This window comes from Falco rusticolus, chromosome 7 (assembly GCF_015220075.1).
Source record: "Falco rusticolus isolate bFalRus1 chromosome 7, bFalRus1.pri, whole genome shotgun sequence".
In the NCBI taxonomy this organism is placed as follows: Eukaryota; Metazoa; Chordata; class Aves; order Falconiformes; family Falconidae; genus Falco; species Falco rusticolus.
In genome coordinates this window covers 16,778,015-16,801,727 of record NC_051193.1, presented here as the reverse complement: position 1 = coordinate 16,801,727, position 23,713 = coordinate 16,778,015, and the positions used below count along the sequence as shown (strand labels likewise).

Here is a 23,713-nt window from a genome sequence, read left to right as displayed (position 1 = left end):
AAAGACATGTAAGATTATTGAGTCCAACTGTTAATGTAGCACTGCCAAGTCCACCACTAAACCATGTTCCTAAGCCCCACATCTACTATGTCTTTTAAATACCTCCACCACCTCCCTGGGCAGCCTGTTCCAATGCTTGACAGCCCTTTCGGTGAAGAAATTTTTCCTAATCTCCAATCTAAACCTTCCCTGGTGCAACTTGAGGCTGTTTCCTCTTGTCCTGTCACTTGTTACCTGGGAGAAGAGACCGACCCCCACCTGCCTACAACCTCCTTTCAAGTAGTTGTAGAGTGATAAGGTCTCAGCTCTTTCCTTGCGTGCTGGGGTAGTGTGTTAAGAGGCAGCCAAATTTATTGCCCAAGTGTGCAGCTTGCTGGGGCAGCCTCCCATAGGTTTTTTCCCTTTTCTTTTGCATAAACCTGAATTGAGATTTGACTCTAATCACAGAATGGCAACCATTTTACAAAGCCTGACTTGGTGTGTAGTGCAGACACAAGCCTTGCCTTCTATTGCCGATAGCTGGGGAGACAGTGAGAGTCTTTAGAATGTGTTTGAACCCTCATATGCTTATGTGGCTGAATATTCAGATTTTATAAAAGATGTTTTGGACTTCAGAATGTTGTCAGGATGTCCATTGCTGAGCTCATGCAAATATTTTGGTTGTTCTTGTTGCAGTTTCTCAACACTGTGAGGAGCTTTTGAGCGGTGTGATAATTTCTACATAATAAGCAGATTTATACTGGAAGTGATGAAGAAAAAAGTATTTACTTAGGTTTTTTATTTACATGGAATTTTAACTAAAAAATGAATCAATGGTTTAGCAGTGACCAGAAAATTAGCTCACCATACCTTTTTTAATACCTACCTGACTTAAACTTCTCATCTGATAATTTTAAAAAGTAGCCATTTTTTGGTCAGGCCATATATTTTTCTGATGGAACACTTTGGATATTTCAGACTTAATGAAAAGTGATTTTGTGATACTGTAGCTTTCTATGAGTCAGTACTATGACAGTGTACTGGGTCTGTTGTAGCAGTCTTATGCTGCATTTTGCATTTGTGGGTAAACCAGTATTGATAGCATGACAGTGTTTTGGCTGTGGCTGAACAGAGCTTGCACGGTGCCAAGGCTTTCTCTTTTTCCTACTCTGTCCCACCTCAGCCAGTTAAGCTGGGGGTGGACAAGTAGTTGGGAGGGCATGCAGCCCAGACAGCTGACCCGAGCCAACCAGAAGGATATCCCCTGCCATTTAATGTCATGCTCAGCTATAAAAACTCAAGTATAGCAAGAAGAAAGGGGGTGCCTGGTTTTATCTTGACCTGGATGTTTTCTCACTTCTGATTTTGCTAGTTTCTTCCCTGTTCTGGTGGGGTATGGGGTGGGGGTACAGGGGGAGTGGGCATCTCTACGGGTGCTTGGCTCTGGCTAGACAGGGTCAACCCACAGCAGCCAGCTTCAATTTTCATTGTACTGAGGCATGCAAGTTCAGAATTTAGTTACTTCATTCTTTCCCTGTAGTCAGAGGACAATAATTAACATCTTTTTCTCAGAAGCCTCTGCAGAGCTGTTTCTGTCTCTTAAGTTGACAAGTTCTATAATCTGATAGGGAAAAACTAGATGTCTGGGGGATTTATGGTGGTTATGGATTTGCACAGTTCTGAGGCCCTCCCCACCAGAGGGCAGCTAAGCATATCAAGTTGCTAACAAATTGCAGACAAGGCTTAGGCGTCTTAATTACTAGTACTGTGTAAAACCTATCTAACACAGAGAGGTGGTATTATTCCAGAAGATAGCATATACTATATTATTTTTCTGCTGAGTGAAGAACTAAAGAAATATTTTCAAAACAAAGTTATGAAAATTGAAAATGTAAGGAAAAGTTACTTATAGTGTGTTTTTTTAAAAAATATTTTATAACGTATTGATTCTTTTTTCAGTGTTAATTGGGCTAGAGAACTTAAAGCCACAGTGTAATTTCCTTTAAACTAAGACAGAAGAACCCAGTACTGGGCCAGTCTAATCATTTCATTAGCTCACCGTTCATTTTTAAGAGTGGCCAGCAGCAGATGCCTCCAGAAAAGTTAAACAAGTCAGGCAAGCAGGGAGCAGTACTACCCCCCAGTCTCTCCCCTGTGTTTGGCTAGTTGCAGTTGAAGGTTGTCCAGTGTCATGGGAACTATTGCAGACATTTGAAAAGAAGGAAGGTGCTGAAATACAGAAATTTTCTTTCTCTCTAAAAGGTGATTCCAGATCTTAAACAGCAAGTTTCTGAACTTGAAAATCAAAAATTAGATCTTGAAAACCGTCTTCAAGAGCAGACTGTAAAGTTGAAAGGTAAAGTGCCAGTATCATCCCTAGTCTTTCGGTTGTCTAAGATGATGAATTCCCTATATCTGAATTTTTAAAAGCTGAAGCAATTATTACATGATAACTTCATTGCCTGATTACTTACTTTCTTGCTAGTAAAATGTAAGAAACACAAAGAAAAAATGTGTTGTATAGTTTATATCTCTGTTATTAATGAATAATATGCATGCAAGTATGTGTGCTTTTTTCGCTTTTTTACCTTTCTGAGGTCATTCAGTTCTGTGGTTTGGATGTCTGCAAATGTATTCAGTAAGGCTCTGCTAAGAATATGTGTAATGGAGTATGCCCTTTGTAAACAGTCATAAAAAGGAAAGATGTTTTGAAACTGAAGGCACAGTCTATGAGGTGAACTTCAGAGAGTATTAAAAAATTCAGAGTGGGAGGCAGAGGGAAAAGTTCTTGCTAAATTTGCTTGTTTGAAAGTTCTCGATTTAGGAAATGATATTTAGCTGAGGATTCTGAGTCTCTCTAACTGCAATGTCTTCCTAGGCAACCAATTTAAAATGTGCAAGTAGTTTTACTGCCAACTGCAAGAAGTTAGTAATGTCAAAATTGCTCATCCCATATAATCTTCTGTGTGGTGTGGAGTAGTCAGATATTTCTCTGATGCATTATTTGGCATGTCACTCAATTTCATTGGATGAAACAAAAATATGAGTGTAAGAAGAGATTTACAGAATACTAGTACAGAACAGTAAGCAAATTTGATATTGTTATTTTTCTTTTGTTTTGGGTTTTGTTGCTAATTATTACTGAAAAAATGGAAGAGATGTCTAATCGGCTGCATTATGAGCTAGAAGGGGATAGAACACAAAGACGGTAAATATATTAATTTTTTTAATGTAAGAAATGTAGTTGCTATAAGCTTGGTAACAAAGTCATTTAAACTCTTTTAAGTACCACATTCAATATAAGTTTTGCCTTACAGCCTTGTGTACAGTTAATAAGAAATGAGTAAGTATGATACAACTATGCTTTAACAAAAGAAGAATAAAAGCAAAGCTTATCCATCTACTTTTAGAACTACTGAGGCCCAGAATGAAGTAGACATAAAAGAAAAAGAGAAAGTGAAATTTGCAACCCAAGAAATTGAGGGGCTGAGCAACGGTTTGATGCAAGATGAAATCCAGGATGAAGTACAAAGCAAGATAAAGCAAGAGACAGCTCGACTTACTGTGGAAAACATGGTGAGGAAATGAAACTGTCGTTAAGAAACTGTACCTGAAATGCAGGGTGAAAAGAAAGAAATCATGATTTTGTGGTATGGACAGGATGTTTTCTCAATTCATTGGGGGAGAAAAAAGATAGGAAGGTTTCATGTTTCTTCCACCAAATATAAGTAAAAGCACATAGTGGTGCTCTTTATTTGTGGCAATAACATGTATTGGTAGAAGATGTTTTTTAATTGTGGTTGCTCTGAACTCACTGGTGTTGATTATTACAGGATCTTGAAGAAAAACTAGACATGAAAGATAGAATAATTAAAAAATTGGAGGATCAGATCAAAACTCTTACCAAGACTATTGAAAAAGGTAAGATACTGTTATGTGATTATGGCTTTTATCATGGTTCTGAATGTTCAGTTGTGTTTGAAGAGAAGTATGTAAAAAAAAATAAATGTAGGGTTTTGGGTGGGGTTAGAAATTTAAAACCTCAGAAAAAGAGTGCCAGGAGAACCATCAACAAAAATTACATAGAAGTCCTTTCCTGTATTTTTTTCCCCAGCTAAATAATGGGCACATATGGAACCTAGACTACAATAAAGATTAAGCCAGAGGCATAAGGTTCTGTCAACAGGAGTTAATACATACCCTCACACAAACTGTCTCTGAGCCAACAGAATGTTAGTTTTGCATCAGATGAGTAATTCCTCCCATTAGCCTTCAAGTGGCAGATGGTTCCTGATACGAAGTTAGTTTGTATAAAGCTCTTACACAGCACTATCGAATCACTGTAGAATACTCTTAAAAACATTGCAGAGGTGACTAATGTAGAGATGTATTGTTGCTGTTCGCGTGTCTTATTAATGAAGTAATTCCACTGAATCTAGTGAAACTATTGACATGAATAATACAAATGTTACTTAACTTACAATGCTTGGAGCCGTAAGCTTAAGAACATTGTTGTGAACAGGGCCCATACTCTGTTTATTACAGAGAAAACTGCTTTTCTCCAATAGTTTGTTGTAATGTGAACATGAGCTTAGCCATTTACCTGCAAGTAACAGTGCTTTTGTATTTGACAGCTGAAGCTCGTGTGCCCACTGAGTCCAAAGAGTATATTGGAATGATGGAGTACAAAAGAGAGGACGAAGAAAGGATTATTCAAAATCTGATCCTTGGTATTGTAGTAACACCTCAAAATTTATTAGTAATCAACGATACTCAGTGTAGAACGCTACAACAAAATCTACAAGGCACCATATTTCATTTACATCGAAAGTTGCCTTTTTTCCACTCTCGTACCACCAATACAACTTGGAGTCTCTTTTTCTGCTGACAGACATTTCAAATACAGAAGTGCTTTATCCGTGTAAAAATCATTTGTCTGACTCTACATAATGCTGGCTTTCTTATCTTTCTTATTCTTTATTCACTTATAAAGCTCTAAATCTCAAGAGCACACCAGGGACTTGAATTTACTTTCTTCTTGGTCATGTAGTAAGTCGGTAAGTCACTGGACTTATATTCATGTGTGATGGATTAATGTCCTGTGTGTTCTTTCCGTATCATTCCTTTCACTGAAAGGAACTGTACTTTCATGTCTCTCTTGTAGAGGAATTTTGTCCTCTTTACAATATCAATCTTACTGCCAAATCAGCTTTTTTCATTAGCTTACAAATAATAGTAAATTTGACAAATTTTCCATGTATATTAGTAGCATTATTAAATACTGCTTGGAAACATCTTCCTTTTCTTCTCACCTGCTTCAGCCTTGTGAATGTTTATATCTTTGTTAACAAAGGTGTGTCATTAAGCAATGCCAGAATTTGGTGGGGCCTCCCACGAGTAGTTAAATGCAGGTTGCTTTTTGAAGTTGTCTTGCGTGGCATAGACTGTGCTGGGCCTTAGAATTTGCTACAATACTCTTCTACCTCTCTGGAAAACTTAATTCATACCCTTAGATGAACAATACTGTTACAGAATTTTTCAGAAACAAGCAATTCATCGTAAATTAATTATCAAGTGACTGGTCACTGAAGAAACGAACCCCGTAGTGCTTGACTTTTCAGAGTGGTGCATTGAATCATTGAATCTTTATATAAACCTGATGACTCTCCTTCATGCAGATTTAAAGCCACGTGGAGTTGTAGTTAACATGATACCTGGCCTTCCAGCTCACATCCTATTCATGTGTGTGAGGTATGCAGATTATCTGAATGATGCTGACATGCTGAAATCTTTCATGAATGTAACCATTGATGGTATCAAACAAGTTGTTAAGGTAGGAATGAAGTTTGGCCGTACTATACTGTGCTTTTTGATTTTTAATGTAAGGTATACAAGATGTATGCATAATAGCTGGGGAATGCTGAGACTTTCATTTGCTAGTATTCCTGTAATAGAATAATAATCACTAGTGACACTCTTTTTGAAGTTTGTAGTAGTATCCCTGTAAAGCCTCCAGGTAAGCCTCTACTGTGCTCAACAGAACGCATTAACATGAATTATTTTTATCTAAAGAGCTTGACAAAATCACTTAAAGGATTTTACATTTTACAACAAGTAGCTAATTAGGTGAAGTGCACCTTTGCTTTCAGCACTGGTAAAAGTGGGAGGGACAGAAATGAAGGTTAGTATGTCTGGCGGCAGGCAGGTATCAGAATTTTAAGAGGTTTTTACACTGATGTTCTACTAGCGTAGTGTTTTTACTGACATGTCATTTGGTAGTGCAGCATTAGTACCCAAATGATTAAAGTTATGTTGCCAGCCAGTTTACAAAATCAAGTTATAAACAAGAATTGTTAGCGTGTTGTCTCATCTACATAACAAATTCAGCTATGTGAATGCTTTATTATGGATTTATAATGCAATAAAACACCAAGCATGCTTTGTAGCACAGGCAGGAATGGACTATGGTTTATGCAGTTGAATTTGTTGTATAAAGAATGCCTGTAGTGTGTTCACAAACAAATTTATACCACAGTTTATTCATTGGAAAAGCTTATGTTTACTTAGTTAACAAAAATAAAACATACTTGGACAACGTTAGAATTGTGTTTATATGTAGTTCAGTTTTGTTGGTGTATACAGGTGGTGTTCATACTTTTTTTGCAGGAAGTACACTCCAGTACACTACAACACCATATGTAGAAATGTGTAAAACTGTTTGGTTCAGGCTAATTTATTTAGCTGGTCTGTCATATGAGAAGACGTAAACAGTGTTTGCCAAATAAAAAAGAAATCTTTGCTATGTGTATGTTAGCCTGAAAACACAGCATGATTTGTTGAGCTAGCATGTTATAGATGTTGTATGCTCCTTCCGCTGGACATAGGCTCTGTTACACCAATTCTGTAATGGTCTGTAGTTATTAAATTAACTTCATGAGACAATACCATTATAAGATTGCTTTACTTACCATTTTCAGGAACATTCAGAAGACTTTGAGATGTTGTCCTTTTGGCTTTCCAATACATATTATTTTCTTAACTGTTTGAAGCAGTACAGTGGGGAAGAGGTAGGATTGATTTAATCAAATAATTTCATTACTTTACCTTTGACAGACTTTAATTTGAATTTAAAATAGTGATAATCAGTAATTATGCACCAACTCGCCACTGTTACTTCCAGATATTTACATATTCACATTGCTCTGCAGTGGTGTTATATGTCTTACACAAATAATAAGACAGTGTAGAACTAATGGATCAAGTAAAATTGAGGTAAAATTAAAGTGCTAAAGTAGGTTAAAGACACGACATGGAAACTACTACTTAATTTGAACTCTTCCACATGAGTTTTATGTGAACTGGACTTCACATATCCAGCTGCATATATGTTTTATAATTGTGACCGTTCAAACACCCACTGCTACCACAATAAGGTTACAGAAGAAAACCTCGGGAAAGGAGCAAAACAGTAAAATGGTCAGATTTTTCCTTATTTCATTTGCTTGTTTAAGCTAAGTTTTATCCTGAGATTCAAAATTCTTCTTAATTCTTTTCAATTGAAACTCTTACTGTATTTTTTTGCTGGTTTTATAGACTTAGGTAGACTGAACTGAAATCGCATAGACACATAAGAATAGTTTCAGGATTAAAGCAAGGAGGTACCATGAAGCCTTGGACTCACAGGCACTGTGTACTGTGTAAACAGCAATACTCCCTCTTGTGGGCCTATAGATAACATCTGAAGAGCTGTGGAGAACAGAACATTTTAACTTAATAACAGTCTTTTATAATTTAGTTGCAAGATTAAGGAAAAGTCTGAATCCAGAATGCAGTTTTAATCTGTAGTTCTAACGAACATTCAAAACTTCACGCAGGTTAGGATTCAGTCTAGACTTCTGAAGTCAGAAAGTCCAAAACAAAGATCCCTTTGCAGCAATAAAATGTTGTGGGTTTTTTGTTTGCCAACATAAACAATTGTGGTTTGGGGGTTTTTTGTTGGTTTTTTTTGAGGGGAAGGTGGGGTGGGGTGGGGGGAGTTCGCTTTCTGTTTGTGATCTAGGAATTGCTCCAGAGTTCATTGAAATGTATGTATGTTTTTCCTTTGGCTTTAGCAGGCTTTAGGAACAGAGTAAACATCAACATAAACTGGAAAATCAAGTACAGGAAACCCCCAAACTGGAAGCATCCACTGAAGTTAGCTGTAGCTTTGACTTATTCTAAGACTCTGTCCAGCCAGAGATGGAATGACGTACATTACGTTGTAGTAAACAATTTATATTTATTATGTTATGTGATTTCTAATAATTATATTTACAACTTACTTGTAGGAATTTATGAAGTATAACACTCCACATCAGAATAAGAACTGTTTGAAGCATTTTGATCTCTCAGAATACAGACAAATTCTTAGTGATTTGGCCATTCGTATCTATCACCAGTTCATTATTGTAATGGAGAACAACATCCAGCCAATGATTGGTAAGGCAGCAGCAATCCAAACAGACTTAAATGTACCTTGTGAAGTATACAAATAAGCTTATATGTGGAGGCAAAGGATGGGACAGATTTCTTTCTCCTGTTGATTTATACATGTGTACCTGCACGTGTGTTTCTGCACATATAAATTCCACTGAATGATACATCACCAGAGGGTTTGGAAAGACTTTTTCCTCGTGACATTTCTTGGTGTGGCATAATGATTTGAAAACAAATCAGCATTCTACAGGAACAAAAGGCTTTTTAAAATTTGTGTGCTCCAGAAGCCATTGTCAGTATCTTATTTTTCTTGTATCATTTAACTTTTAAAATATGCTGAAAGTAGGTTTTGTTCAATAAATAAGGTTACATAACTGAAAGGAGTCTTAAGAGTTTTGGTCTAATCAGTTATTTTCTATTGTATTTCAGTACCAGGCATGCTGGAATATGAAAGTCTTCAAGGAATTTCTGGCTTGAAACCTACAGGATTCCGTAAACGTTCTTCTAGTATAGATGACACGGATACCTACACAATGACCTCTATTCTGCAACAGCTCAGCTATTTTTATAGTACCATGTGCCAGAATGGCTTGGACTCTGAGCTTCTAAAGCAGGCAGTGAAGCAGCTTTTCTTTCTGATTGGAGCTACCACCCTCAATAGTCTCTTCCTCCGCAAGGACATGTGCTCATGTAGAAAAGGAATGCAGATAAGGTAAAGCCAGTAAAATTTCAACCAGCTTGAGAATGAATTTTTCACACTTTTATGTAACATCGTTTCTCTCTAAGTCACTGCATATTCTGTAACCATTGTGCTGGAAGTAGCCAGTTGGTTTTTACACTTTCTGAAAAAGTAGATGTTTGCGTTTTGGGCTGAGCTTTCTCAACGTAACATTGCAAATTTTTCTTTCCATGGAAACACTAATGGAGGAAAAGAGAAAATTACAGCCTGGAGCTTAAAGTCAGGCATGTTTAGAATACTTTCCATGCTATTTCGCTCATGATGTGACAAATAGTATTTTTAATTCTTTCTTGCTGTAGTAAACAGGTGCAGTGTCCCCTGGCTGGCAGACAAACAAAAGCTGACTTGCATTTTTCATACTCTGTGATGAGAAAGGCACTGAGACAGAGCCTTTGAGGGTACAGATCAGGCCTCATCTGTCTTGTTACAAGCATCCAGAGAACATGCTCGTGTTTTGCAGAAGATGCAGTTCATTTATTCTCCATTAGACAGGCTGCAGAATAAGGTGAAAGAAGATCAGTAAAACCTTGACCTGTCTGGGAGCATTGCTAGAAGAAAGCTGCTTTAACCTTTAGGTCATCAGTTGTAAGCCCAGCCCTGCTTTGTAAAGTGAAAAGATTGTTCTCATTTCCTGTACAAGCTCAGCTGTAAATGAGTATTTTTAAAGACATATAGTGCTGTAGTGTAGTAGACAATGCCGGTATATATTAGAAATTTCCTGTAAAGAGCTAAACTTATAACTTGCTTTCTACTATCCAAGCTTTAAGAAATAAAAAAATAAAAATAATTTAAACATACAAGAGATTAAACTTGCAGATAAGCTATTACTTGCTTGATTGTTATGATCTACAGGTATGTTTTTTAACTTAAAATGTATGAATTTGAACATGTCACTAGAGGGTCATTCCTTCTTTAGAAGTCTTTAAGGTAACTTGTTTGTTAGGGTGAACCTAACATTTCTGTCATCTGTTCATGGTTTAACCCAGGTGTAATATCAGCTACTTGGAAGAATGGCTTAAGGACAAGAATCTTCAAAGCAGCAATGCCAAAGAAACTTTGGAGCCTCTATCTCAAGCAGCCTGGCTCCTTCAGGTCAAAAAGATCACTGATGATGATGCCAAGGAGATATGTGAACACTGCACATCTCTTTCTACTGTGCAGGTACTGAATTATCTGTTTTTTTCTGGCAGCACCAATTGCAAAATTGTAGCTATCTATAATAATTTGTTGCAAAGACCTATTTGCCTTTCATTTGATAAAAATGAATTTTTCAGCATTCCACATCACCAGTTGTTAAATCAAATTTTAAACTCCTTATTCCTGATTGTTGCATTTTTAACAATATTTCCCTGCTTTGTTCTATCCCATGTTTTTATTCCACAATGTATTTTCTTTACTTTGTCACAGGCTTTCTTTGTTGTTTCCCTTAATCAGTTCAGCTTTTTCTTCATCCTGCTGATACCTCTGGCAATGAGTTATAGCAATCATCACTTACAGTTCATTAGGTGACCAATCAGAATTCTGTCTTTATTGTAAAATTCTTTACTGAAACTTTAATTATGTATGAATAAACTTGTCATGTTGATGCTTTCTGCTTTTTGTCTTCTCACTTTTTGTGGCATAATAAAATATTTTTTTGTAATTTGAACAGATAGTGAAGATCCTCAACTCATACACTCCAATAGATGATTTTGAGAAAAGAGTGACTCCATCATTTGTTCGTAAAGTCCAGGTAAGATCTACAATTATTATTTCTCATATTTAAGTTACAGGATACCTCAATCACACGGTTCTTGGTACTATGCGTAGTTACACTTGACCTTTACAGCATATTATCACTAAGTTGCTCAGCTTCTAGATATTTGGAACTGATCAAAACAAGTCTCCTGAAGGTCATGTGAAAGCAAGATTTGCAATGGGAAGGAAAGAATGTACTCGTTTTGCTTTGATTCTTATTACAGTGTTTTCTTACCCTTTCTGTTATAATTTCAGGCTATGCTAAACAATCGTGAGGATGTTCCACAGCTGATGCTCGATACCAAGTATCTCTTTCAAGTGACATTTCCTTTCACCCCCTCTGCACATGCCTTGGAAACCATACAAGTCCCCAGCAGCTTCAAACTTGGCTTTCTCACAAGGGTTTAATAAAACCAGTTCATTGGTATTTCCTCAGAGACTGCACAAAGACAGGCAGACTTTCATGGTTCGTTTCTCCAGCTGGTGGATAGTATGGCAGCTTGCAGTGAATTAGACTGTTAAAAACTTGTTCTTGAGTCAAGACTTAAAAAAGTAGGAGTAATTTTGCGTAATTTCAGCTTATGATTTCCTTCTCTCTTTTCTTACTTTTCTCCCTTTGTTACAGTCCTACAATGATGACTTTATATCATCAGCTGGACACAAAGCTAACTGTACAGTTTTTTAGCCCAAATCTGACAAGAAAAACATTTATCTGACAAGTTTGTATTGGTGCCCTGTCAGCACCAGTCAGAGGGGAAAACTGCCATGTGATAAATGTTATTACTTTACCATTTTCCTTGCCTTCGCTTCCTATAACAAGATTATTTTTTTCCCAAGGTAGTTCTGTTCATTGCCTTGATATACTGGATCCATTTTACAGTAGCTTTCACCCTTCTATACTTCTTATACCTTTATGCCTTTCATAAAAGAAGTCTTTTATAACAGTTTCTCCAAAAGACTGTAGTAGGAGCTAAGGGAAGGTCCTTCCACAGGTGTTTTTTAAAAAAAATCAGTATAAATAGCTACATTGAAATTGGGGAACTGAGATAAATCTAAAGAGAATTGCTATTACAAACCCACATTGTCTTTTTGTAGGCATGCTGCCTTGGCTCGCTGAATGCTTGCATTGCAGTGCAGGCACAGTAGACAGCTCTTCAGCCAGGGGAAGGACTCGGGTACTCTTCTTGAAGACAGATTTCAGTTTTGTTCTCTGCAGTGACAAGTCTGGATTTTCATATCAGTCATTATAAGAGAAAAGTCAGATACAAAATTCAAAATTGAATTACAAGCTTGTTCCCTTAGAAACAGGAGTCATCTCCTGGTTTGGCTCCATCTCTGGTGCAGTGCATTTCAGAATACACACAAAGTATTCACACGTGTGCACACCATCTTTCTCCCTTTCTTTCTTGCTGGTTTCCCTCCTCCAGTCCAGACACTGAATAGGAGTGAATGCAGCTGCTGTGGTCTGCTGGTACTGATAAACCAAGCTTATTTCCTTATATTTCATCTTTATTTATTTAATTTCAGTTGCAAGATCCTTAGAAGTAGAAGTGGTCCCCCTTTTTGCTTTTTTCAGCCTTCTTGCTGTAGTCAGAATGCAACAACTTTATTTTGTCCTGGACCCTGTCAAAACAACTGGAGAAACAACATTCACCTCACCACAATGATGACTGTCCTCAGAAATTTCTCAGTAAATAATGCTAGTTTTCTAGCTAGTCTATTAGACATAGTTATTAACATTGAGTACTAAAGCTTTGAAATATTTAAAGGATTTTAATTAATTTAGTTAATTTAAATATTACATTAAGGAACAATTAATTGGATTTTTTTTATTACACAGTGTTAGTACTGCTTGTTTAGTTTCACAGAAAAATCTGTAAATATAAAGAAATCATTCTTGCTATTTAGTGTTCTTGGTGTTTACTATGTACAGTGAAATATTCATGGTGATAATCGCAGAGATATAGTCAGAATACATGAAGGAAGAATTTTGTGTTTTGTGCAATAACAATAAAAGCTGTACAAAATATCACAGACATCTAGGTAGACTACCGTTTTAATCAGTTAAATAAAGTAGCTTCTAAATCAATTTGTAGTGCTTTGAGTGGTGCAATAGTTGTATTTTGAGTGTGGGATCATTTGAAAGAAGTTACTTGGAACAATGTGAACATTAGTGGATACTGTCGGTCTTGTATTGCACCATAAACATTTATTTAAAGGTCGGGTTGCTTTGCTGTAACATTGTGTATCTTCCTGTCAGAGTGGTGTGCTGTCCTTGGCTCCTTACGAATTTCTGTAAGTATTTTAACGCAAAGGAGTGTTGTTACTGTAATTCAGATATAGCCTTTTCTTACAGTTCCTGGAGCTGTATGTCTGCCTGGGACAGTATGAGTAAAACCACAGCCCACCCTTGCGGCTACATCACACTGAAGCGTCAGAAGGCATGTATGCCTTTATGAAAAAAATTGCTGATCAAGGAAAATTGTTCTGGTAATTTGATGCTAGGTCGCTTTGAGAGGTTTGTGTGAAGTATGCTATTAACACTATGTATACAAACAAAACGGATTTTAAAAAGAAAGTTCAAAATTATCAGTGTGTATTGTATGTACTCAGAAACTTACCTTGCTTTTGCTGACATTAATGCCTCCAACCAATGTAAAGGTACAAAATGCTGTTTGTTACCTTTCTTCTAAATGTAAGGAGCAGTTTTAGTGAAGGCAGATACATGAAAGAGGCATCACTGAGGTTAGCTTTCTCCTTTACTATCATTCTAGGAAAGTTATTTTGTTCAAATGGGAAAATGTTGAATGATGATCCTTCCTGCCATAGGAAAGTACTGAAATGGCTTATGGAGAGATGTGTTAGATGTTGTCGGCGTCTTTGGATGTTGTTAGACGTATGACTCCTGCAGTTTCTGGGAACAGAAATCAGCAGCATACGTGGTCCCTTTAAGTCCTGTATTCCTGCAATTTCTAATAAAAAAGATTAGGACAGATTACTTCTACCCAAATCTCTGCTGGCCTGAGACCTAATTCACACCCCCACCTCCTTTTGTCTGGGATCCTCCTGACTATCAAGTGCAAACATCTAATGGCGTGACTTCAGTGACTGCAGTAGAGTTTCAATAGTAGATGTGACCTTCAGCACTTTCAAAATTTTTCAGACACGTTTTCATAAATTTCCTCAGAATTTTTTCAGAGTGCAAAAAAGCAGCAGTTTTTAATCTCATTGATTTAAACTTTATTGTCTTTAAACAGTAATTGAATAGTAAAAGTATAACCAAGGAAGTACAAGCATGGACACTAATCGATTTGTCTGACTTAAATTTCAGTAAGAATATGAGATAAATTTAACATTTGACAGTGCTATTTGTCAAAATGTCAACTTGATAGCTTGAAAAGCCAGCCATCAGTCACCTCCCCAGTATGTTTAAAATCTAACATTTGGAAACCATCTAAAAATTGCTGCTATATGGAACAGGCAGGTAAGATCTAGTCTGCCTAATAGCTTATGTTCTTTATTCTGTATTCTGAAAGAGGGAAGTTAAGATAAAGCCTTTAAACTATAATCATCAGTACAACTGACCTGAGGGGATACAACCAGAGAGGCTGAGCTTTAAATAGCCTTTAAGTAGACTTAATAGGAAGGCTGCCTTTCTCCATTATCAGTTGCACACGGCTTATTGTCTTGAGAATCTTCAGGTTCCTGCTGTTTGAAAAGGTGAGTCATTTTTTATATTTATCAACAAGATTCACTGTACAGAATTTCTCTTTAGGCAGCATACTTACTCATGTTTCACCATGCCACCATTTTTAAATTTCTGCTGTAACTTTAAAAACCTAGTAAGTTTAAAATTTCAGGCTACAATGCAAGAAGCTGAAATCTTTTTAGACTTTTTTTGGTTTTAATAGTTTATATCTTTATAAAATAGTATGCAAAAAAATACAAACACATACAGATGTGTTGTAAACAGTCTCAGGTATAATACTGCTTTTTAATTATTCAGAAGATTCATTGGCAAGATTTTGTAACATCAAAATTTCATCTGAATTATATAATACTGATCGTAGGTATGATTCACCCTATATGTTACTCCGGCAAATTCTCACACTTTATCAAAGATTAATTCTTCCCAGAGTATTTATTCCAAGCCTGATAGATCCTTCTCTAAAGTCTCTAGGTGTAGTAATGATACCTTGTTCAAATAAGATGGCATTTTTCCCTGTAATATACCTTCATTTCACACTACTGAAATGAAAGTTTTCCTCCCAAAGTCTAGTTGGCCTAGTGTCTTGAGGCTTCACACCAAGTGTGTCACCGGAGTTGCCTCAGTGGGAACCACTAACTCTAAGAACCTCAGAAAAACAGGTTATTCAGTTGTAAATGCCCAGTTTTAAGAGCCTAGCAGAACTGAGGCCGGGTGCTGTACTCACTTTAAAGCTCTGAGCAGTACTAGCACAGGGAAGCTCCCTGAAGGGATGGCAGCTTGTGGTCTCAGGCTCATCGTTTGCAAAAGAATGCCTTAAAAACTGAAGGACGAATCTGTTGCTTTTTGTGGAATGGAATCTCAGCCTCCTTGACTGCATGTAGCTGATGACTGAAACTGCTCCGTGCAAGTTTCAGATTAATGCTCTGTAGTTCTTTTCAGGACAGATTGCTTCCCACATGTTTTGGGATGAGGTTATGCGTCTCCTGGAGACAACCACAAAACTTTTATTGAGTGTGGGCAGGATTTCTGAGTTTATCATCTTATTTTTCAAGTAGTCCACTGAAATACTTAAGAATAAGTAGCAGAGCGCAGGTAGGTGCATAGAATAAAGTTTGGTTTGGTTTTCAAATAATGTCCAGCCAAACAAATTCTAAAATCTGCATAGGTCATTGAATTTCATTTCTTCCATTTAAATCTCTCTTTGCAATAACTTCTTCTATTTGTTAATCATAAAGTCATTATGTACATGTCTAAATCATGTTAAAAGCTTTCATTTTAGAAGTGGTGAAAGGTCCCATTTTCCCTTTGAAAAATGTACAGAGAAAAAGGACACTGCAGTGTTATTCTTGTTTGTTGTTCTGACTCTCAAGTAGTTTTTAATTCTCTGTTGATGATAGTGCTTTGATCCTGGAGAAACCTGGCTTGAGAACAAAAGTGGGTCCTTAATGACCCAGCTTTCAGTGTGCTTGATGCATCAGTTTCTGCTCAAGCGGCATGTGTTTGTAATATTTTTGTAGCTGCAGATGGAATCCTAGGTCATCTCTTCAGCTTTAAAAATAATGCATAATATTGACTATTTAATTATATAGTGGAAAAACAATAAATATTGATCAGTGCAGATTTCTCACAAATCCAGCTGTTGTTATGCATTTCTGCTGTCTGCTGACAGTAGTTAAATAAAAACAAAGAGTAATTTTCTGCATGTAGTGAATCCATGTGCACGGTGCACATTATAATGATGTGTTGTCAGTGCACATCATAACACAACATACGTATGTTTTGCTTTGTATTTTTCTTCATAAAAATATTATCTGCAGAGCATGTGACTATCTTGCATATAGATACAGTTTGTCAAGCTCAAGAGGAGATTAGTCACAGAGATTATCCAGCCTACAGATGTCTATATACAGTCTAGGCTGCTTTAGCTCGCAGAGCAGTACTAGGAAGCTTTGCACTGCACTGGAATGCACTCCTTCCTTCTTCTCCGTCTCTTTCAGCTCTCCCGAACCGCAAAGATGTGCGACCAGACCTTTTTAGCAATTGTATTTGGTCCATGTGACAAGTGCTCCAAAGAGAAGCCCCTTAGGGCTGTTTACATCAAATCAGAACAACTCAGCTACTGCTCACTATGTGTGGAAATGGTACGTTATTGATTTTATCAGCCAGAATGTGGAAAGACTGCAAAAAATGGGGGTTGGATGGTCTGTTACGTTGGATTTTTCTGGACAGCAAATAAGCATTGCTAGGCCTATAGGCTGCCAAACAAACACCTCTGCAGACACCTGGTGTTTCTACAAGCCTGCAACAGAGGTAGCCCTGGGGTTTAAGGATATTTTTTATGATTCTTGATTGGAAAATGGCCATGAGCTTTTCCCCCTAGGGTACTGCATTCCTCAGCTGTGCAAATTTGATGTGCCTGTCTAAACTCGGCTCTGAGGTGTATGTGTGCAAGTCTGTTTGGCCTATGGTCTTGAGTGTTTCCCATTACCTTTAACAGAACTTCCCCCAAAAAAGATCAAACCATTGCAATAAGCTCGTTCACTAGTAACTAGGGGATATGAAGTTCCTCTAGTCTGCCTCGATAAAAATGAGACACATGTGAAGCACTGCCAGAACTCCTTTGTGGCCCACATTTCATGCTGAGACCATGTTGTCCTGTATGCTATGTGCGGTACTTGGGTGAGAGCTGGGAGCTGCTACAGTGAGGGTAAGGTGGGAAAAGGTTGCACAGCAGTGCAGTGTCTTCATGTGCATGCATCACCACAGAGGGTGGTAATGGGGGAGATCAGCAAACCTGCTAGCCTGACCAGCAGGTCCTGCTAGAATACCTGCATGAAGAAGGGATGATGTTGGAGGCTTTCTAATCTCCAGCAGTTACTGGTGAGGTGACATCCCCCACTCCTGGTAGAAAGCACTGTTCGAGAGAGATCACAGTGGGGTTTTTTAGATGAAATACAAAGCTGAGGTCATGAACCTGTGTGGTTACTGAGGAGCTGGTCTCCAAAACTCCTTTTGTAAACTTAAGAATTTTGTTGTCCTGATTATACTCCAACTTGGAGTAGCTTTATTTTATCTTCCTGAACCACTGTACATTATCGGTTGGAGAAAGCACCCTTCATTGTTTCCTCCCCAGAGCTGGTCTCTACCGTGACTGAGTAGGGTCCAATAGTTTGTTATATTTGAGTGTCAGATGAAAGGATCTCTTCAGGAATGCTAAAAGGTTTAACTATCTGTGTTTACAAAATACTGTTTTGCAGGCAGATGTGACCACTGATTTGGTGGTTGTAGGTGGTGCAGTGTGTACAGTTTGCTGGCTGACACAGCACATTCTCATGAGTTACATTGTTTAGGAGGAAATTTAGATGTAATGACTGCAAGACAAAAGACAGTCCCTTCCTGGTTTATTTGCTTCTCTGAACTTTGAAATCGCTGCTTTGTTCAGGTCTTTCTTGGCCAGAAGCCTGTAAATAGCTATTTATCCAGTAAATTTTGGTATGACTTGATAAACGTGTGGTGGAATTGCAGGAAACTGGCTGTTTGATGTTTACAGTGCTTGCAACTTTCTCCTTGTTATTCGCATTATGGAAGTTAGACTCTTTCCAGCTGAAACAGCTGCTAGGTGGAAGCAGACTGAGACTTCAGGAAGAATTGTGTCAGTACCTAACAGCCTGTTAGGCTTGCTATTAGCGCTGCAGTAGGACCTCTGGTTGATCTGGCTTTAGCTTGCTTTTTCATATTTATTTTGTAAAATATTTAAAAACAAATATTCAGAACACAGAGTTCTTTGCACTAGCACTGAAATACATATAGGTAGGGAAATTGTATCCTTTGCTTTTTTAAATTGTTTTTTCAGAGCTGTGGGTATGCTTTGGCTTATATCAAAATGCACAATATATCCTTGCCACACTTGTGCATGTGTTTGTGGATGCATGTGCATAATGTGGTGTATAATTGGCTGATATTTTTGCCACTTCCTGATTTGCACATCCACCAGCTAATTTCAGTCCAGCAGGTGCACACATGCATTTTCATCAGGCAGTCTTTGCGATTTCCCTAAAACCAACATATACTGAGGGATAACAGAATTGGAGATTGCTGATTCCCAGTGTTGAGATCATCCTACTTCAATTGTTTGCCTTTTAGATAAAATAATCTTTCTCCCTCTGGAGTTTTGCCTGCTTTGGAGGTGGGTGCTAATCAGTAGAAACTCAATCAGTGTTTGCTGGTTTAGTCTCCCCACAGAAGTATTAGTAAATTAGCTTATAATTTAAAAAGGTCAACTGGTGACTTAGTGAGAGTGAAAACTTAAAGACCGAACTTTTAAGATAGGCAACGATTTGTCACATGCTGTTAGATCCTCCATTTTCCCCGGTGTCCTTATTAACAGAACAGTACCAACTTTCTTCCATGCATCCCCATCTCTATAATCTGGTGTATTTGCCATGTGTGGAAGGTGGGTTTATGATTGCAGTAACAGCTGGGTTTGCCACAATTCTTGGTGATTAATGTTTCTATAGCAGCTCCATAGAATAAGGCCCTGTAGAAAGATGACTGCTTTCAGATTGGTTGCCTCAAAATATATGAAGCCAAGGAGTCAGCTTGCCTTTGCTCCACCAGGAAGAGTCAGAGAAAAAAGCTCTCTTATAAGAAGCTGTCCTTGTTTTGCGCAACTTGGAAGCTCACTGCTGCTGTGGACATAGTAGCCAGTTTGGAAGTGGTCAGCTTTCTAGGGAATGCTGGTGGTCAGTATGAAGCCACAGCAACAAATACTTTTATGTGCCAGTCGTTACTGCACAATTAATGGATCATAACCTTACAAAATGAAGTTCAGTAACTTGTTCCTGCTTTTCCATACATTCTACCTACCATATCTGTTGTGCATTTTGTCCTGTGCCAAGGTATTCTGAAACTCATCTGAAAGCAGAGACCAGACTAAGAGAACCTATACTTTATCTGCTGCCGCTGACTGAACTGCCTTTTCAGATTAAACATGCCCTCAGCATAGTGATTCTAATAAAATGTTGTAATACCATTTACCACTTACAATTTTTTTAAGCAATTGCTAATACATTGTTAAAAGTATATTGCCTTCAGTATGGTTAGATTTTATGAAAAGGGAGAAAAAAAGCGCCTTGATTGTTTACTAAATGGTAACGTTTATTCTCTTTTAGTTGACCTAGTACTATGTTATCCTCTAAATTAATCTGACACTGGTTCATTTTATTTAAAGCTCCCAAGTGCCCTTACTCTGTGGGGTTTTGCATGTTTAGCTAATGATTACATGGGTAGTTAAGCAGCTCGGTCAGATGAGCTAATTTTTTTTTTTATTATTCAAACTAATGAAATGTGCATTATGTATCACACACTTCTATAGCTCACTCTGTTTGGTACAGGCTTCTCTTCCACCTCATGGCTCTGCTTATCCCTGTCATCTCAGAACTAGTATCATGTATCAGTCTGAACACGTATGGTTCCCAAAGACTCTCACCTTCTGTGCTGTTCTTCGTAGATTTTTTTAATCCCATTGCCCAAGGCAATGACACTGTTCGAATCAGTAAGGCAAGAAAGCCTGAGTTTTTCACTGTCAAATTGTTCCAGCTGCCTGACATACAGGTGTTATCTAAGCCAAATTCCTTAGAGCTGATGCATTCCTATCAAGGCCAAGAAATTTCCTAATTTTTTTGTTAAGTTTAACTTCTAGGCCCCTTCATACTTATCAGGTGTCAGAAACAGGGCATTTGTCATTGATCAGAATCCTTCAAAAATGAAGTTTCTTCTTCAAAATCTTCTCTTGCCACTCCCCCAGGACACACGTGCATCATTGAGTTTAATATAAGTGGGTTTAATTTTTCAGACATTAAGATAACACACTAGAAGCTTCCTGTCACTTTTCTGCTAAAATATGCTTTTTTGTTGTTGTTGTTCTATTGGTAGCCCTTTAAAAGTTCTGAGGTTTTATTTCCTTGGCATCACCTGTGCTGGAAGGCATTTCCAATGTGCTCTTTACTCTGAGGGGCTTTGAATGATGTTCCCGTATCCAGCAGTATGTGAACTCCACAGATTATACTGCCTACTTTTGCCTTTGTAATACTGTAGCTAGACCAATGCAGTTTGGGATTCAAAATTTCAAGTTCAGGGTTGCCTGTGTGGCCATCAGGCTGGAGGGGTTAGGTCACACCAGTGTCTGTGGACAATGAGAAGACTGGAAATGCATCCGCTGTATCTGACTCTGCAGTGAAGGTAACGCGGCTCCTGCCTGCAGATCCAGTGACTTGAGAGAGCCCTGGAGCACATGGCCAGGCCAGGGCCTGAATTCAGCCTCCGGAGTGACAGGGAAGAGCTCTGCCCATGCATCCTGGGCGGACAGTGACACTGCTGCTAAGCCCAGTGTGGGAAAGGACTTTTATTTTCTCCCAGACCCACACTGTGTTCAGGATATGCCCAGAGTCTAAACAACAGCTGCAAACACGTATTTTCTTATCTCCCTTTCCAATCTTGGCCCATCTCCAGGTTCAACAATAGCCATTGGATTGTCTATTTTCTGGCTAAAGGGAGACAATGGGAGTCAATCTGAGCAAAGTTACTCCGTGTAGATCAAGGACAATCACTTTAATAAGAAGAGGACGTTTTCAAGGAACTCCCCTTCCAGGGAACAAAAAGCCACAAGGCCGTGTGGCGTGTCTCTGTCTCTGGAAGCATCGGCTGCTCAGTGTACCCAGCACGTGCTCCTGATCTGTACCCAAGCAGAGCCTGCAGAGCTGTGGTGCTGTGCCCTGGGCTGACACCAGCACCAAGCTGGGGGGCTTTTTGTGCCTTTTCGGGTTTTGGAAACTGGTCCCTTTCAAGGGCTGGGAAGGCCACAGACCCTAATGTGCTACTCTGTATGTAGGGTAAAGAGGTGGCTTGTTTAAGGGCTCGTGGGGGAGGAACTCTGATAACACAAAGTTTAAAAATGAGGAATTTGAAGCATAGTGGAGCGAGGAGTTCACAGCACTGCATCCATCCTGCTGGTACAGGAGCTGGGCCAGGGACCTTCTGGGTGACTGAGTCTCCCAGTGGCCCCTGCCCATGGGAGTGTAAGGGAGTGATGCAGCTGAGCTGGAATTTGCTAAGCCTGGACAGGATCCGTCTTCCAAGCCTGATGCTTTAAAATGCCATTGCGGTAACCCATGATTCCACACACACAGCTTCTGTGTGCAGCTTCTGGTAACGGACCAGTTTGTGTATGAGGCAGAAACCTACCCCTTTTGCCCGTGCTTCGGGGAGCGAAGCCCCTGGGCTGGGCTGTAGAGCGGGACCCCGCGGGCAGGCAGTGAGGTGGGGGCCGGCGGGGCTGCGGGGGGCTGCCGGGGGTGTGTGTGTGGGGCAGCCGGGGTGGGCTGCGGGGGGCTGCCGGCCCTGCCGGGCGTTGCTCCGCACGGCGCCTGGTCAGGTGCTGGGGGAGCCCCCGGGCCAGCCCTGGACGTCAGCGCGGGGAGGGGAGGGAGCCCGGGCCGGCTCCGGCGGCGTTGCTGCGGCAGCAGGAGCCTCGGCAGCATCCCCGGGAGCCAGGCGAGCAAACTCCTCCTCCCGCCGCGCTCAGCTCCCCTCTCTCCCCGCTTCCTTTGCAAAGATGGCAACCGAGGGGCTGCACGAGAACGAGACCCTGGCATCGCTGAAGAACGAGGCCGAGAGCCTGAAGGGCAAGCTGGAGGAGGAGCGGGCCAAGCTGCACGACGTGGAGCGTGAGTGGGGCCGGGCCGCGGGCGGCTGCCCCGGGCAGGGAGCGCGGCCGCCGCAGGGCCGGCGCGGCGGGCCCGGCCTCGCTGGGGAAACGGAGCGTCCCGCCGGCGGCCCGGGGCGGCAGCGCGGCCGCGGCGCGGGGAAGGCGGGCAGCCCGCTCCGCAGCGGGGCGCGCAGAGCGCTGCCCACGGCGCGCCGCCGCTCCACGCCTTTGCTGGAGCGCGGCCCCGCGGCCCGGGCGGTGCGCGGCCCCGGTGCTCGAGCGGTGCGCGGCCCCGCGGCCGGCGCGGTGGGAGGCGGGCGGGGGGCGCGGGCGGCGCAGCCTCCCTGGGCGAGCTGCCCCCGCCGCGGGGCTGCGGCCTGGCCGGGGCCGCGCTCCCCGCCCGCCTCCGGGGTGGTGATGGTGGGGGAGTCGGCCGTGCCCACCCCCTCCGTCAGCGCCGGGATGCGTTTGCATCGGTCTGACGCCCGGCCTGGCGGCGGAGACAAAGGTTAAAGCCAGCCTGCGGGAGGCCGGTGGGGATTTGCTTTCGCCAGGCCAGAACCTCCCCCCGGGTGGAAGGGCTTGGCAAGGAACCTTGTTGCCGACACCGGCCCCTTTTCCCCACCTTCCCCGCGAGGAAAGGGCTGGCAGGGATGCGGTGCTGATGCCGTGGTGCGGGGCAAGGGGCTGCTCAGCTGGCCATGCGTAACTCGCTGCTGTCAGCTGTGGCTGCGAGAGCCATGGCTAATGGCACAGAAGTGACACCCTGAGAGAGCCATGGCTAATGGCACAGAAGCGACACCCTGAGAGAGCCATGGCTAATGGCACAGAAATGACAGCGGCAGATCTCAGCCCTCACCCCCCCCTATTCAGGAAAAAATAAGCTAACCTTATTTTTATGGAGCTGCTCAAATAGGTATTAATTAATCTGTCCTGAGATATAAAAATAATTTTATAATTTCATTTCTATAATTGCAATGATATATTGCAGAAGTGGTTTTTTTGAGAAAAACCTGCCAATTACTGCATTCCTCCGAAATCATATAGCTCACTTCATTAGAAATATCAATGGGTCATCAAAACTTTTATTTCATCTGTTTTGATGCCTTAAATGCTGAAAAAGAATCTGAGCCTGTATCCAGTGATGTAGCTCTTAGTGTTTAGCAAGACTGAGGGACTGGCAAACGTTCTTAAATTTCAGGTCAGGGAGGGTTAAAAGATTTTTTTCCCCTGCAGTAAATAGAGCATTTTCTTGCCTAATTAGACAATCATATCTTATATGACTGTCCTATCAATGGGAATCATTAAACAGATGGAGGTGGCCTCATTGCAGAAACATTACCATAAATCATCGTATTCCTGCAGTATA

General features: G+C 40.3%; 2 protein-coding genes across 3 annotated transcripts in view; both read left to right on the top strand.

The window, feature by feature from the left end:
- The window catches only part of MYO5C (myosin VC), a 38,630-nt gene extending 24,211 nt beyond the window's left edge, over positions 1 to 14,419 (top strand). The window contains exons 30-41 of the mRNA XM_037394712.1: positions 2,242 to 2,335; positions 3,136 to 3,187; positions 3,390 to 3,555; positions 3,813 to 3,900; positions 4,614 to 4,709; positions 5,658 to 5,812; positions 6,957 to 7,046; positions 8,307 to 8,457; positions 8,884 to 9,166; positions 10,180 to 10,354; positions 10,845 to 10,925; positions 11,186 to 14,419. Coding sequence (XP_037250609.1) covers positions 2,242 to 2,335; positions 3,136 to 3,187; positions 3,390 to 3,555; positions 3,813 to 3,900; positions 4,614 to 4,709; positions 5,658 to 5,812; positions 6,957 to 7,046; positions 8,307 to 8,457; positions 8,884 to 9,166; positions 10,180 to 10,354; positions 10,845 to 10,925; positions 11,186 to 11,338 — 1,584 coding nt within the window. The 3' untranslated portion in view covers positions 11,339 to 14,419. The remainder of the gene's footprint in view (positions 1 to 2,241; positions 2,336 to 3,135; positions 3,188 to 3,389; positions 3,556 to 3,812; positions 3,901 to 4,613; positions 4,710 to 5,657; positions 5,813 to 6,956; positions 7,047 to 8,306; positions 8,458 to 8,883; positions 9,167 to 10,179; positions 10,355 to 10,844; positions 10,926 to 11,185) is intronic.
- Positions 14,420 to 14,549: 130 nt separating this feature from the next.
- The window catches only part of GNB5 (G protein subunit beta 5), a 29,903-nt gene continuing 20,739 nt past the window's right edge, over positions 14,550 to 23,713 (top strand). The window contains exons 1-3 of one of the 2 annotated variants that reach the window (XM_037394709.1): positions 14,550 to 14,650; positions 16,637 to 16,780; positions 22,252 to 22,363. In XM_037394709.1, coding sequence (XP_037250606.1) covers positions 16,655 to 16,780; positions 22,252 to 22,363 — 238 coding nt within the window. In that variant the 5' untranslated portion in view covers positions 14,550 to 14,650; positions 16,637 to 16,654. The remainder of the gene's footprint in view (positions 14,651 to 16,636; positions 16,781 to 22,251; positions 22,364 to 23,713) is intronic. The other variant, XM_037394710.1, reaches the window with a different exon arrangement.